Raw genomic sequence first — 16,191 nt, 5'->3', positions numbered from 1 at the left:
TGAAGAAGAAAATCACATGAGATAGATCAAATGATCAAGAAAGGTAAATTTTACAAGACAAAGGATCTCTCTGACACCAATTAAGGGCGATGCAAACGATCCCCTTGTAAAATTTATCTATCTAAGAATGGTCAAATGATCAAGAAAGGGTAAATTTTTACAAGACAAAGGATCTCTCTGACACCAATTAAGGGCGATGCAAACGATCCCCTTGTAAAAATTATCTATCTAAAGAATGGTCAAGTAATCCCAAGTTGACCAAAGGGTAAAGATTATGTCTCCATGCTATATTTGGTAAGCAATGGACCTAGCTACATAATATAAGATAATTTTGAAAAATATATAAAATATATGAATTGAGAAAAAATAAGAAAGTAGAATAGTATTTACTAAATGGATAATTTTGTAAAGAAATGAATAAGAAAAAAGGAGAATATAAATTATCCAATTAAAAATTGTAATTGTAATTGTAATTGTGGACATTAAAATTTGTACGAGCTCGCCTACGAAGTGGAGTTTGAATTCCAAATTCTTTCATAATTCGTTCTTCATATTCTTTTTCCTCAGCAAGTATCATGTCAACTTCTGTAATTTCAACCTTACTGATTAAAGCAGCTTCACCTTCAGCTATCATATCAGATATTTTGGAATTAAGTCTTTCATAGATAATATCTACATCATCATCGACATTATTATCAGTATCAACATCATCATCGAAATTATTATCAATATGACTATCCGTATTAAAACTATCAACATCATGATCGACATTATTATCAGTATGAGTATCCGTATTTTTAATAATATTCATATCAATGGAAGATGATTTGCGACGTATAATTCTACGGCCATGACGAACACGGAATTTTCTTCTTCGTGAAGTTGAATTCGTTGGTGAGTGTGTTGGTGTTGAAATTTTTGGAGAAGTTTGAATAGTTGGATAATCAATAGTAAGTGAAAGTTTAGTTTCGGTTGTGGTTGTATTGGTAGTTGCAAATGTTGTTGCGTAAGGTGGAGGAAGTTCTTCATCTTCAACAGTTTCTACATTTTCACCCCAAGTAGAAACATCTTTTTCCTTATGATCATGGACATTTTTATCATCATCATCGATATCATCATAACTATAATTTCGTCTTGTTGAATGACCTCCAGTATTTAATGTATTTTCACTTAATATATTAATAGCATCAGTGGCAAAAGCGGAAGTATAGGTAGCAAGTTCTACAATTTTATATACAAAGTTTGCGAAAATTCCAGGACGACGTATTTGAGAAATTTTTTCTTGTTGTTGTTGTTGAAAATCTGAAGTTGACTGCATTTTGTGTTGATATTTAAAAAAAATTTGGAAATATATATTGGAAGAAATGTAGAGTAAAGAGTAACAAAAAAAATAAGAAGTGCGAGGTTGTATATTTGAGAGTAACGGTATTGGTAAAGAAAAAAGAAAAATTTTTTTTTGCGTATTTTTAAAATTCATGTATGTATTTATGGGTATATATATATAATTTTTTTTATACATGTATAGGATGACTCAAAGGATGACTCATGGCTCAAAATGAATTAACTCGTGAGAAAAAATTATCACACACAAAAATTTGCACCCGATGAAAAAAAAGATCGGAACTATGTAATATGAGTAATATGAGTAATAATAACTTTTATATTACATATTACGATTAAATATTATTTAATTATTTAATTAAAGAAACAGTATATGATATAATGTACATATAAGTAATATATGTAATAGTTATTTCAGCGCGGCCGTGAAAATCATGTGACTCCGTGAAATAACTGTTTTATCTCACGGTATCCGTACCATGAAGCCCTTTAATATATTTATTTTAACTAATAATGATTGATTTTTTATTCCAATATTGATGGACTTTTTACCCAAATTTTTAACTAAGAACCGTGGGATAAAATATAATATATAACAATGTAACATGTATTAACTGATGGTACGATAATCAATTGGTAAAACAATTGTCACATAGAAACACATCGTTTCAATTACTCTAGTTAATAAACAATATTTATATTCCTTTTGATTTAATTTGGCACAAAAATAGTAGCTGATGAAGGCATTTTTGATTTTTTTTTTAAAAAAAAAGTTTTTTATTTAATTTATAAGAGATTATACGATGGTGGCTTACAATAAAAAAATTTATATTAATCACTGATTTATTTTATTTATAAATAAAAAAAAAGAGTTTAATATTTATTATATAATTAAAAAGAATTTATTGTTTAAATAATTAATAAAGTTTGGCCATTTGGACACGGAATACTACTGGAGTAACCTAGATTAATTATACTGTATACAGTATATGAGTGTATTAAATTAATATATATATATTTTTTTTTAAGTTTGAAAATTATATTAGATGATGTAGTGTTATAAAGCTTAAGAACATTCGTCTGTTATTTTGATTAGGCTAATTGACCTAATCCGATCTGTATTCCACCTAGATCAAAAACACTGTATACATTCTTCAAAAAGGCGGCACCAAGAATCCATTCGTTGGCCGGCCCTAAAAGAGAGTGAAAAAAAGTATATTTTAAAAATCAATTTTCATTAAAAATTTAGACTATAAGTACGTCAATCAAATAACAATACCATCATCGGTTCCGTCTATCGCCCCATAACATTCATCACCGTCTTCAATTATAAAATCTCTTTGATCAATATTCCAAGTTGCACCATTGATTCTCATACTAATTGTGACTTGGACATCGCAAGATATGTAAAAATGTCCATTTTTCTCTTCATGTTGAATGTTTGCGTAAACTTGCTGAGCATCAGCATGTGGTACAACTATTAATGTGGTTCCGGTATCAAGGTTTGCAATACGACCTGCTAAATTTAATGCTGCGCCATTGACAAGGCAGTCGTCGAGAGGGATAATCCACAGACCACCATTATTTTCCGATAGACCTGTCCAGGTAAGCTCACCAGTAAAACTTTCTGAATTAATTCCACCAATTGTTAATTCGCCTTCCGTACCATCTGCATCTCTCCCAAGTTTAAAAGAGAACTGTTGTGCATCGAAATGATTGTTATTATCATTAAAAAGGTTGGAGATTAGTGTGATTTGGTCATTTTGACTTGCTACGTTAAATGCCATCCCCATCATTCCGTCAAATTCATCACGTTGAAAATCATTGGTAAGCGTGACGGCCAATCCGAACTTTTGCCTTATTGAAAGATCCCCAATTTGAACAATGGTCGTTCCTTGCGTCCCAGTTACCGTTCCTTTATCATATTCGGCATTAAAATTTTCATGGAGATCTTGGAAGTCTTCATCCGTTTCAGGATCATATCGATTTTTATCGTCACATGCAGGTGAAAGACAGGCATCATCTATAACCCATAAATCGGCTGAACCTGTATCAAATTGTATATCAAATTTCGAATCACCGAAAAATAGTTCTCCAAAATATGCTATGTCTGGATGTTGTTGATCAACTTCCACATTTGTGGTGTCTCGTCGATCAAATTTACGTGGCTTGCGACGAGTGATTCGTTTCTCCTTTAGCGGAATTGTTACTACTTTAGATGGTATGTAAGGTAACGCATCAACATATAGTAAAACTGCTATTGCAAGAATAAATACGTATAAAGTTTTCATGATAAATTAAGGTTAGTATTGAGAACAGAAGTTAAGATATTTTAGACGAGTGACTATATCAAAAAAAAAAGGTCTCTAGCTTACTCAGTCACACATTTATATATATTGTATTCCAAGACATTCTAAACCACTGATTTCTAAGGACTTTTTTTCTTTTAAAATTTAAATGATCATCAAATACCGAAATTAAAGTTGATCATTTTTTACTGCCTTTTTTAATACTCTCATACAATGCAGAAAGATCATTGTGTTACTGTGACGCAGTTCATTTGAATTGTTGTTGATTATAAATGAAACTCAGAAAGAAAATTATGGGTTTAGCCAAAAATAAGTTTTAATCGGGACCTTTATATTACATTGTAACAAATCTCCTCCGTGCCGTGTCCGATGTGCAACAGCATTATCCCTCGTGTAAATTATTGAAATTTATTTTTTTGTGTCCATCTATTCGCGTAATATGCAGGTAATATGTTAACTTATAATTGGTGTTTAGTAGCTTCGCTTTCAACGTAATACTAATTATTCATGAGTATATAAATTAGATATGCAGTATCTCCGTAAAATTTAAAGCAATACATTACACATCTCATATTATACGATAACCATGCTAGAAAATCCATAAATTTAAAATGAAATAGCTAATTAAAAAAAATTTACACTAGCTTTTTTTATTAATATAACGAACGATGATGGTGCAAATGGTAATAATGTAGAAATACTGTAGAACACTGTCTAAAATACCCCGGATATAAATCAAGTGATGACATATGAGCAAATGTTGATAACGGAGCAAGGAAATGTTGAAGGAAACGTTGACGACAGAGCAAGGAAACGTTGATGACGGAGCAATAAATGTTGATGACGGAGCAATAAATGTTGATGACGGAGCAAATGTTGATGAAAGAAGAAATGGTAGATGATCATGTTGATCAAACTCGCATTTCATTTTATCTTCGTACAACAAAAAAAAAGATTTTTTTTTCCCTTTATTCAGAAATAATTTTTCTTTTTTGTTCTAAACTTTATCTGAATTGCACCATTTTACCAATTGAAAAAAAATTTTTTTACAAAAATAAAGAAAAAATTTATATATCCAGCAATAGGAGCATTATTTAAACGACGAAAAATAAAATGTTTTGTATTTACCACGTAACATTAATTTAATAACTGATCATTATGATTAAGATGATCGAAGATCAACATCCTGCTTTTGGTTATAACAAACCGGGGTTGCTTAAAATAGATTCGTATCTCATTGATAATATGAAACAAAAAAATGTTAAGACATCTTTCAATAATAATTCACGTGAGGTAACTACACCGTGAAATAATGAGTATACCACCTATAAAAACGAAATGCGAAACTGTTTTATATTTGTGCTCATGTGTATGATAATAAATATCTACAAAATGATGCTTTTTTATTCATGAACACAAATATAAAACGAATTTAATATTTCATTTTTATAGGGTACCCATGAGTACCCTTCACTTCCTTCAGGTATGTAATCTCACTCCTTTAATGAGACATGATTTAACGATCTTAGTAAATTTGTTATTAAAGCTTATTTAAAATAATTGTGTGCTATTAATTAAATGTCTGTTTAATAAATGAATCAAATAAATAAATTAAAATAGTAAATTAGAGTGCTTCCATTCTAGTACATAATTATTTTACTTTCTTTAATATAAAACTCTCTTACAGTATCCAAAGGTACACAAGTAACAATATATTGTATATATATATATATTTTTTGCTATACTGACGATTATTTGTGGGAATACTCATTATTTTTCAAATTATTTAATTTGTGTTTCATTCATTATCTTCTATGATGAAATAATAATTATGCCCAATACTTAAAAAACACTTCTACTAGTTGAACTTGTGCATCTTTAGCATTTGTTCTTCGAGAAAGTATTTTTAATTTTTTTTAAAAGAAATAATAATAATAAAATTATAATTTTATAAAACGAACTTTTCCGTATCATCAACGAAAACTATCATTCAGATATAAATTACAAAAAAGCACGTTCAAATTTTCAATTTTATTATCATTATCTATAACACAAAATTAAAATAGTATAATGAAACTTGTAAATATAATTATGGAATTACCCAAAATCCTATTGCCAAAAATTACATAATTTAACTACGATAACAGGTGATTTAAGATTAAGTAGTAAATCTGAAATTGAATCATTTGATGATGAAAATGAGATATATGGAATTATCCCTTATGTTGCGCCAGAGGTTCTTCAAGGTCAAAATATACTAAAACATCAGATATATATAGTTTGGTATGATTATATGAGAATTAATGACAGGTAGAAGACCTTTTTAGGATAAAAATCATGATGAAGAACTTATTATTGATATATGTCCCCCAATTGTTACAAATGAATGTTGGCACTCTGATCCAAACAAGAGACCAACAACTACTGATTAAAAGAGAAAATCAAGGTTATCTACAAAAAAGAAGTATGTGCTGATGCAGCTAAAATTATAGCGTCATCAGATATTGGACATATAAAAAATGTCATCATATGGGCCGATCTACAGAATCGGCTGAAATTAAGGATTTATAAAATTTATTAAAAAAACGTGACATTTATTCCACAACCCCCTATTTCAATTGTGTTACATGATCATCTATATGCCGACCGGTTAAAAAAAAAATTTTTTTTGTTACTTTGAAATAAAAATATTTTCCATAGATACAAATAAACAGCGCGAAATCTAATGGGTTTTTAAGTTTCCAATGGGTTTTTGGTATAGGTGATAATTTCACGTTATTTGCATATTAAATATAGTTGGTAACTATTTTTTTTTTGTTTTCTAAAAGTTCTCGGCATTCAGTAGAGTTGTAAGAAGTTGTAAAAGTTTGGGACTTTAGACAAAACTTGTTGTGATTTTATTTCTTGTTTGTTTATATCATATTTTATTAAAGAATCTAAGTAATAACAAAAAATTTTTATTTATTTCAAAATTAGGCAAATTTTATTATTCAAAAATCAGAGAGAGAGTGGGGGAACTTTTTGTGACTTTCCTAACCCCTTGTTAATAAATATTTCTATTTTAGTATTGTTAGAATCACCTTAGTTAAACCCTTATTTTGTTATAATTTCACCTAATTTTAAACATAAGTTACAAAGATATAATTTTTTTGGGAAAAATAAATATTATACTACAAAAATAAATAATTTAGCTAATTTAAATCCGTTTTTTGTAAAAATATTATCATTAAATTACACTCAAAATAGAGCTTTTAGTTGAGCATAATTTTGCATGATTTAATAATAGAATGGTAAAATACATAAATTTTTTGAAATTTCACATACGTTTATAATATCTTTATGCACGTGATAGTATCGCCCATCCAATCATTTTGATAGTTTTTAAATTATAAATTATTAATTAATGGATGATTATTAAATACTAATAGTCTTGTATAATATAAAGGAAAGTATGATGGTAATTTTATTGAAGATACTGAAAATAATAATGATAATGGTAAAAAAAATTTAATAAGATATTGTAAATAAATTGGTTAATATCTTTTATAATAATTTTTTTTTATAATAAAAATTATTTTAGATAAAATTATTAAAAAAAAATCAAAATAAACAAAAATAATTTTATATCATAATTTAATAATTTAACTAAATTTTACCTGATTTGACAAGAAAATTTGAATTTGATATTGATACTTTTACATTTACTGTAATAACGTTTGCTAATAAACTAATAAATTTTATTTATATAAATATACTACCAAAGAAATAGTTTTTGATAAATCACTTTCATATTTAATATTATCAATTATATATTTTCTTTTACTTTAAAACAGAATATTATAAAATAAATAAAGACCAATGGTTTATTTATTACGCATATACTGTACATGTTATCTATCAAATGTTATATTTTTCCATGTAGATTTTATGTAGCAATATTACGATATCAGATATTAAATATGAAACTAATATTTACTTTTGACCAATAAAATGTGTGCGTCATCTTTAGGCAAAAGAGGTTTTTCAAAACCAAAATAGAATATCTGATTTCCATTATAATAGGTATAACTTTTAACAATAACAACTTTAACCCCTGCATTTTTTAAAGCTCTTCTCTACTACTGCTATTACCAAATTCTTTATTCAATAAATTCAATGTTGTACAACTATATTTAAATATCTGATAAGATAATGTCATTAGAGCTTAAACACTCCCAATTTCTGCAAAAAAATCTAAAGTTATTGCAGAAATATAGAGAAATACCGGTGAGAAATCGCTCTACACTTTCGTCTAGCATCAGTGGCCTAATCTCGATGACAAATGTAATTATTTTTAACGGAAAAGTACTATACAATGAAAAAAAATGATTTTAATGTACACCCTTGTTGGAGGCATGCAAACGGGACCGGAACCCGGCCCGGGTCCGAGCCGGCACATGACTTTTCGTTAAACCCGGATTTTTGTAATTCTGGCCAAAATCGTCTTAATTCTGGCCGAAATTATACTAGCCAAAATTAAGTTGGCCAATTTTTTTTGTTTTTGAGAATATACAATAATAGAGTCCGGTCCGGTCTGGGTTGTCAATACAGACCTCTAACCCTCGCTTTTTCTCTCTATTTTCTCCCTCTCTCATCCTTTTTACTTCCTTTTCCCTTCTCTGAAGGTCATTAAGACACTAGACTGTGCTAAATTTCTAATTTTTTTTTTTTATAAGATAAATATAATTTTATTTTTAATAAATATAGAAAAAACAAATTAATAATTAGTTATATAAATTAATTGATAACAATTGTAAATAATAAAAAACAGAATTTTAATATTTTATACACGAGAATTTTTAATTATACCGACTAGGAAATTTGCTTTGATATTTAAAAATAAGTAAGTTTAAAATTATTTTTATTTTTACAATTTAAAATAATAATTATGAATCTTAGAATTTGATTTCTACAAATTCTAAATTTGCAATTTGCAATATTTTAACGAATTTTTTGACCTTCTAATTTTTTTTCTTCTAATTGCCTTATTTCTGTTGTGCCCCAAGTTGACGATTGCCCCAAATCAACGATCGGCCTAAATTATCGGCCCATCTTTATAATGCCTTAAGAATTTTCAAAGCATTACCTTTCACATATAGTAATCATCGATGATTATCGTCAATTTGGGGCATATTGAGATTTGGGGCACAACATTTCCACTTCGTCATAACAATAAAAAATGTCATTGATTTAACGCTGTTTCGTAATTGTGCTACCCATGCAAATTAATAAATAAAATTACCAAATTACAAGACGATTACCGGGCCTGTAATCTTCCTGTAATTATAATCACCAGTAATCACAATGTACACAAAATTTTGAAAACTGCAATAATTATTATTCCGATTATAAATATTTATTCCGATTATAAATAACGTTATAATTAAAAATTACTGGTTATCTGGTACACTCATCAGTACTATTAGAATAGATATACTGTACTACTTTTCATTTTTCATATGCATTTTTAACAATTGGAGGTAAAAAATATTTCTACTCTCAAAACTCAATATATCTGAATTTTTTTTATTAAATATTTGGAAAATATGTGTGATAATTATTTCACGGAGAATTTGGTTTTCACGGCTGCTCCGTGAAAAATTGTGATATTCATTCTCACGATGACTATTTATATCACAGTTTCGGCCATAAAACTTTTAGTATACCATCCGTAAGAATATCAGAAAATAATCATAAATTATTGCGAGATAATTAAATAATTCATCACAGTACTTTTAGTACATTTGTTAAATACTGACATAATTTTTTGACATATTGAATCAATCCGAGATTTTTTTCTCGGAGATCGTTTGAGCCTATCATAAAAACAAATCCCGTTCTCCATCTATTTTGGAGCAACTTTTTTTTTTTTACTTTTTAACATATAAAGAATATTAATCAATTTTTATTAAAGATTATTCTTTCCCGGTTGTATATATTATTTACTTATAGTTTTTCGTTTTAAACGACAAAGAAATTAATTAGGTACACTGTACATTACGGTACAAACTATATACTTGATACACGTACAAAATTAAAAACAAAGGTTTTTATTTGGAAAAAAAGAAATTTCCGTCCTTTTAAAGAAACAAATTATCCGAAGCAGTAAAAAAAAAAAATAATAATCCGAAGATATTTTAGCCGGAATATATTTTAACCATTAATAACATCATTAATTTTTACATTTGTAATTTTTACGCCAAATTCGATACAACATATGGGCCGATTTGGCTCACATCACTAATAAATAAAAGTGATAAATGTGAATTTGATCGACATGTCAATATACAAAAATAGTGAAAATAGTGATAATATCAAATAATGCATGATGACGTATATTTTGATTTTGCTTTTAAGCCAATTGTCAAAGACTTCGCACGCTTGCAAAACTTGATTTCTCAATGTCAAAACCTGTCGGGAATTGGTTTGGAATTGGTTTTTTTTGGAAGGAATTTATTTTTTTTGGAAATGGTAAGTGGTATTGTAAAATTATTTAATAGAAAGGTTATTTGGTAAAATGGCAAAAATAACTCTTATTACGTTAGAAAAAAACAAAAATAATACGTTCCCATATATTTATTAGAAACATTAAAGCTTTTAAAAAAAATCTTTTTATTATTGTAATTTTAATTCTTATTTATTTTATTACAGGTTTTTTTTGGACGTTCTGTGTTATTTTATTTACTACCTCGATGAGATTATGTACCATATCTTTAAAGAGTTATAGCTATAGATAAACATGCTGAGTTTAGATAATTTTAGTATTATAAGAAAGAGTCTTGTTTGTCCTCTTAGAATATTAAAAATTATTTAAATTGGATTATAGGAAGCTTGGATAATAATTTTTGAGCATATTATAACATTTATTTATAGTTTTCGTGATTTCTCGGTCTCCTGTTATTCATTTTGAACAATTTTACTTTATAAAAATAGATATAATGGTTGTTTTCAAGTGGTTTATAAAATAATTCTATTTATTATGAAATTTGTGTGATTAAAATTATAAAATTTTTTCTCTTTGAATTCTTTTAACGAAATTTTTTTAAAGTTCGTATTTATTGATCACCACGCACGTGAAATTTGACCAATAAACGGACTTTAGCTATGGTGATAAATGTGACAATGATCGACAACCCACAGGTGACATAATTGAAGTGAGACAAATCGGCCCATATGAAATTTCAATGCTTAATGGCTATATGTACGGATATGCGCGGTCATCACAATCAAAAGTAAAAAGTCCATTCTACAATATGTCTTTTTTTCCGGTAATGGAGACAATTTACCCGATAAAGAAACTTAACGCATGATCATTGATGACATAAATACATGGAAAGCACAGTGGCTAAAAAAGTTTATGTAAAAATGGCGAACATGCATGATATTGAGCCGATCCTGGGAAAAAACAAAAACATGACAATTGCGTAAGTCAAACAAAATTATCTTACGTAATCATTACCGATTTTAGTGTCGATCAAATCATATGACAAGAATTCGAACCTAAACGATAATGGTAAGTGATAATTAATAATTTAAATTTATATTTAAATAGATAATACTTTTACCTAATTTTCTTTGATTATACCTAATTATATATATCTCTGATTTTCTCAAATTTTTCATAAAACAGCCGCCTTCATATTCATTATATACAGTACTTTATTTCAATTGAATATGGTCAAGATTTTACAAGAAATTTAATGACCAATATTTTTCGAAAATTGAGTTATATGATAGTATTTAATTATAATTTTTGTAATAAGTCTTATTTCTTTTAATAATGTTCTCAAATACGACTAATATAATAATATAACAATTTAAAATAACTTTATTTTATTTATATTTAAAAACAACAATATATTTTATTTTGAATACAACAACAAAAAAAAAATGAATATAAAATATTTTATATAATATATAATCTAACTAAAAAGAGTGATAGAGAGAGAAATGGATAAAAAAAAAATAAAATCTATCACAGTAAATTATTTATATAATTCCACTTTATTATTATTCACAGAATTTTTATAGTTGGGTAAAATCAATTTTACAACTCTCGCTATCTGATCCATAGTCAATTTCTTCACTATCTTCTTCTTGAATTGCATCATCTATATCTTTTGAAATTAAATTATTATCTTCATATATTCCTTTCCAATTTTTAATATCTCTAAACCATTCTGCTTTACTTTTTCCATTAAGTATTCCAATAGCAATTAAAGCAATGTTATCTCCATAATTTCTATATTCAAATTTTAATTGAGCAATCATACACCATCTAACAAATTCTTTGCAAGTTTCTTTTAAACATTCATCTGCATTTGGTGAATCTTGTTTTTTGGCAATTTGTATAAATTTTGAAACATAATGCTCAGATTTCAATCCTTTCTCATTTTCCCAAATTCCTAATAATTAAAGAATAATTTTTTTTAGTTCATTGCTTAATTATTATTTTTCATAATGATAAATTCTAAATTATTTTACTAACCATCTGAAGCAATAAGAATCAATTTCATATCCTCATCAATTACGAGACTACTCACTTCGGGCTTGGCTAAATTATTAAAAATTTAATTACACACACATATTTTTAATGCAATTAATAGTTTAATTAATAAATTAATAAATTTTACCTGTAACAGGAGGTTTATTTGAACCTAATTTAAAATGATAATCCCCAAAACTACGTGAAGCTGCTATATTCCACTTTTCACCTAAAATAATTATAACATTAATATATTAATAAAGTTAAAAAATAAAAATTAAGATTTTAATTTTACCATTTAAAAATCTTCCATTCAATATAAATTTCTTAATTCCAAAATTAGTTTTTATAGCATAAGTTTTATTATTTTTATTTATTCCTATTCGTTCTAGTTCTGTAATTGTTATAATAATAATAATAAAAAAAAGAATCAGAAAGTTTGAAGTAAATTATTCATAAATTTAAAATACCTGCAGGGCTAGTCCAATCAAAATCATCTGTTTCAAAAAATACTTTTCCATCTTTACAAATTACAGCACGAGAGTCACCAAGATTAGCCTGATTAATAAATTATTAGATAAATGTTTTAAATACAGAAAGAACATTTAATCAATTAATTCTATACATACAATATAAATGTTCTTATTTTCCCTTAACATGATAATTGCTGTGGAACCAACATTTTCCGGAAATCTTTTTTTATCTTTTAAAAAATGCTCTAAAAAAAGGAAAAGATATCAATTAGCAAATTTGTAAATTAATTAATTACAATTAATATTACCTTTATCAGCCTTTTCGAAGCTTTTAATCAATAAATCTTTAATGTCATCATCATTATTTTTTAAGGCATTTTTAATTATTTCCGGTATATATTTAACACACTCCTCCGCAACTTCATGTCCTTTAAGAAAATAATCATTAATTGTTTAATATGAATAAGAGAAAGCAAATAAAGGTTCATTGTTTATATTTACCTCCTTTTTTTATTCCGGTTTTAGAATCTCTACCTCCATGACCATCATAAACCGCAAAATATTCATATGTTTTGTTTTTCACGATAAAAGATGCAACGCTTATGAAATCTTCCATAAAAGTGATAGGCTCATCTAAAAAAATATATATGTTAAATAATTAAAATAATAAAATAATAATAATATCAACATATGAATGAAAATTCGAAATTAAAAACATACATTGAGACAAAAGTCCTTGCGCAGTTACAGCGGTGACTATAAGATCTTGAATATCATCATATTTATGAATTTCGGCTTTCGAGGATGCACTGATGGAACTCGTTAAGATAAAATCATCTCTTGACTCATTGATAGATATGTCCGACATACCTCTTGAAGGCAAAAAGGACTTTTTTTTTATAAGTTTTTTAACGTTCTGCATGATTACCTTACGGTCAAATATAGGAAATTTGTTAAACAAAAAAGAGGTGATAGAACAAGTTCCTATTTATTATTTACAAATATACGAAAAAAAATTAAACCAATTTTGTTTAATAATAATACGTACAATAACAATTACGGTAAGTAATTTTTTTTAATTTAGAAATTAAGAAATAATTGTATGGTAATTTAATAAAAAAGTAAGGATATTCGAAAAAAACAAAAATTTCTTTAATTCCTTGTTTGAATATGTATGAAAAAAATTTTTAAAATTCCAAAAAAAAAATTCCTTTACAGGATTAAAAAAAATAAAATCGGCATAATGAAGTGAAGTACGAAGTACGACAACCAGCAGACAAGCCATATATGGTTTACTCCGGGATGTACAACTTGTTTTTGTATTTGTATCACTAATACGTCAATCAGCTGATAAATTATTTAATTAAATTTTTGTAAATTTTTTTTTTTATTTCAGTTTTGGAAATTTTTTTTTTTTCAGTTCCTTTTTTTCTTATTTTATCTATAAAATTAATGGAAGTAACAAACAATGAGAGAGATATAAGTTCCTGTACGACCGCAGCAGATATAAATGGAGGTGCATTGTCGTTATTACCGCCAGAGATTCTCGTAAACATATTTAGTTTTTTTTCAGATTCCGTTAAAGATTTATTATTATGCGCACAAGTTAATCAAACATGGCACCATATAATTACATCATTTTACATATGGCGTACAGTAAAATTTAATAAGTTCGAAACGTTTTCAAGATTTCATGAAATATTACAGCTAATAACGAAGACGAGAAGAAATCGAGCGTTAGATAATTGGAGTAGATTTGTAAAAGCATATTTGAACGTAATAAAGTCTCCCATTTCAAGAACTTCAGAAGAAGAATACGAAGAAGAAGAAGAAAAAGATGTAGGGGCCCAAATTTCTTTTACAAAACCGACTTATTTTTATTCAACAAAATTTTATGGATATTTTGTTAAAAAACTTGATTTATCGAGAATTCACAGAAAAAATCTTATCACTGAGGAAATGCTTCGCGACCTTTTTCCAAACATACCAAATCTTGAGAACGTTAATTTTTATAATTGTTATACAGTTACTGATAGGGTAATTGAAAAATTAACGAAATCATGTCATCACTTAAAGAAATTAAAATTATTCGGATGTACAAGTCTCACGAATCGATCATTGTATTGGATTGAAATGAGATGTTCTAAACTTACCACGTTAAATATAGGGTGAGTAATATTTAATGAAATTTATTAAAAAAAAATTTTTTTTTATTATTTTTTTCCGATTTCTGATTTTTTTTTCTTTTTCCTAGTTTTTGCGTTATCATCACTCCAAATGCGTTACAAAGCTTGGTAAATAGATGCAAGGAACTCACGTCGCTCACAATATCACATTGTTTAAATACTCGAGCAATTTCTTTAATCCCCATGGTAAAAAACCTTCAAGGATTACGAAAATTATATATGCATTCCAGCTTTACATCCGATTTAATTGTCAAAAATATTATTTCACAGATTCCAAGTTTGCGTAAATTGGATTTGGGAATCAGTAATCCAAAGCTTACCGATGAAGCTACAAATATAATTTCACGACATTGTCCAAATCTTGTTTATCTTTCTTTATCATTTAGTTTAATTACAAGGTTAGGTTTAAGGACTATCGGGCGAGGATGCAGGAAACTCTTGTTTATTGACTTAAGTGGATGTTATTTGATTGATGATGAAATTTCTGATTTCTTAAGTTATTGTCCTCGATTAAAAATTATTTATCTTAATTATTTATTACAGATATCGGGAAAAAGTTTTCTTTCTATAATCAAATCGAGTCAAATAGAATACGCTTCATTTACTAGTAGTAAAATTTTGGAAGTATCATCATCAATTGATTTACTTCCTCCTTCTTCTAACGAGGAAAGATCTTGTTCTAAGATTAGAAAATTGGTATTAGATAATTGTGAAATTTCAGATAAAAATTTGAAACAAATTTCTTATTGGTGTAAAAATTTGGAATATTTAGATATTAGTTTAGTTTATGATATGGATGATAGGGTTTTACAAGATTTATGTGATCGACTAGAAAATTTGAAGGAGGTTATTGCAAAGAATTGTTATGGAGTAAGTGTAGCTATGCAAGATAATTTAAGTAAACATCAAAGAATTAAGTTCACTTTTTAAAAGAAGATGGATTTGAGAAAAAATGATCGAGAAGGAAATATAATATTTATTACATTTTTTTTATTGCATATTTGTAAGGGATTTCACGCGCACGTTATCTATATAATTCAATAAAAAAGTGAAGTTTCTTGAAGAATTTGTCTCGTTAATCTATGTTCAACTTTATTCTTTAGTTAACTAAAAGAATGTTATGTGGAGGACTGATGATTTAAATGATCAATGATTAAAAGAAATTTAACACGCATCAATTTTAATATCCCACTATATCAGTAATAAAAAAAGTACTAGCGAAAATTCTCATAAAATCTAACGAATGACCAATTGTAACGAGAGATAGCTTAGATCAGATTGCTCAGACCAGAAAGAAATAACAAAGATAATTGATTGACTCGTCAATTTTGTCAAAATCAACACGACAGATCATGATC

At 27.1% G+C, this 16,191-nt stretch overlaps 5 protein-coding genes across 5 annotated transcripts; 2 read left to right on the top strand and 3 right to left on the bottom strand.

Annotated features, from left to right (window-relative positions):
- Positions 1 to 448: 448 nt before the first annotated feature.
- On the bottom strand, positions 449 to 1,318 carry OCT59_025543 (uncharacterized protein; the record flags this gene model as incomplete). Its single annotated transcript, XM_025326982.2, has 1 exon — positions 449 to 1,318. One exon carries the CDS (start codon positions 1,316 to 1,318, stop codon positions 449 to 451), a length of 870 nt encoding a protein of 289 aa, XP_025173476.2.
- Positions 1,319 to 2,433: 1,115 nt separating this feature from the next.
- On the bottom strand, positions 2,434 to 3,632 carry OCT59_025542 (uncharacterized protein; the record flags this gene model as incomplete). The annotated part of the gene is made up of 2 exons (XM_025308821.2): positions 2,434 to 2,534; positions 2,621 to 3,632. 2 exons carry the CDS (start codon positions 3,630 to 3,632, stop codon positions 2,434 to 2,436), a joined length of 1,113 nt encoding a protein of 370 aa, XP_025178855.2.
- A 797-nt stretch (positions 3,633 to 4,429) lies between these two features.
- OCT59_025541 (uncharacterized protein) lies at positions 4,430 to 6,735 on the top strand (the record flags this gene model as incomplete). The annotated part of the gene is made up of 6 exons (XM_066139216.1): positions 4,430 to 4,544; positions 4,828 to 4,943; positions 5,103 to 5,133; positions 5,798 to 5,886; positions 6,412 to 6,449; positions 6,627 to 6,735. The coding sequence occupies 6 exons, from the start codon at positions 4,430 to 4,432 to the stop codon at positions 6,733 to 6,735; spliced, it is 498 nt and encodes a 165-aa protein (XP_065992163.1).
- Positions 6,736 to 11,663: 4,928 nt separating this feature from the next.
- On the bottom strand, positions 11,664 to 13,821 carry OCT59_025540 (uncharacterized protein). The gene is made up of 10 exons (XM_025317187.2): positions 13,696 to 13,821; positions 13,368 to 13,575; positions 13,149 to 13,280; positions 12,956 to 13,075; positions 12,804 to 12,892; positions 12,645 to 12,732; positions 12,470 to 12,568; positions 12,323 to 12,403; positions 12,178 to 12,243; positions 11,664 to 12,094 (listed from the first exon to the last, which is right to left on the bottom strand). Exons 2-10 carry the CDS (start codon positions 13,567 to 13,569, stop codon positions 11,715 to 11,717), a joined length of 1,257 nt encoding a protein of 418 aa, XP_025178853.2. The 5' UTR covers positions 13,570 to 13,575; positions 13,696 to 13,821; the 3' UTR covers positions 11,664 to 11,714.
- Positions 13,822 to 14,099: 278 nt separating this feature from the next.
- On the top strand, positions 14,100 to 15,763 carry OCT59_025539 (uncharacterized protein; the record flags this gene model as incomplete). The annotated part of the gene is made up of 5 exons (XM_066139202.1): positions 14,100 to 14,486; positions 14,674 to 14,684; positions 14,750 to 14,815; positions 14,902 to 15,019; positions 15,104 to 15,763. The coding sequence occupies 5 exons, from the start codon at positions 14,100 to 14,102 to the stop codon at positions 15,761 to 15,763; spliced, it is 1,242 nt and encodes a 413-aa protein (XP_065992162.1).
- Between the last annotated feature and the right edge of the window lie 428 nt (positions 15,764 to 16,191).

Source organism: Rhizophagus irregularis, chromosome 5 (assembly GCF_026210795.1).
Source record: "Rhizophagus irregularis chromosome 5, complete sequence".
Taxonomy (NCBI): Eukaryota; Fungi; Glomeromycota; class Glomeromycetes; order Glomerales; family Glomeraceae; genus Rhizophagus; species Rhizophagus irregularis.
This window is presented reverse-complemented; position numbering and strand designations above follow the sequence as displayed.

Excerpts from the sequence above, each read along its gene's own strand:
- OCT59_025540 (XM_025317187.2), bottom strand. The coding sequence starts at position 13,569 with ATGCAGAACGTTAAAAAACTTATAAAAAAAAAGTCCTTTTTGCCTTCA. Across the intron at positions 13,281-13,367 it reads GCAAGGACTTTTGTCTCAAT|ATGAGCCTATCACTTTTATG; the intron begins GTATGTTTTTAA and ends ATATTTTTTTAG. Across the intron at positions 12,095-12,177 it reads GATTCTTATTGCTTCAGATG|GAATTTGGGAAAATGAGAAA; the intron begins GTTAGTAAAATA and ends TTTAATTATTAG.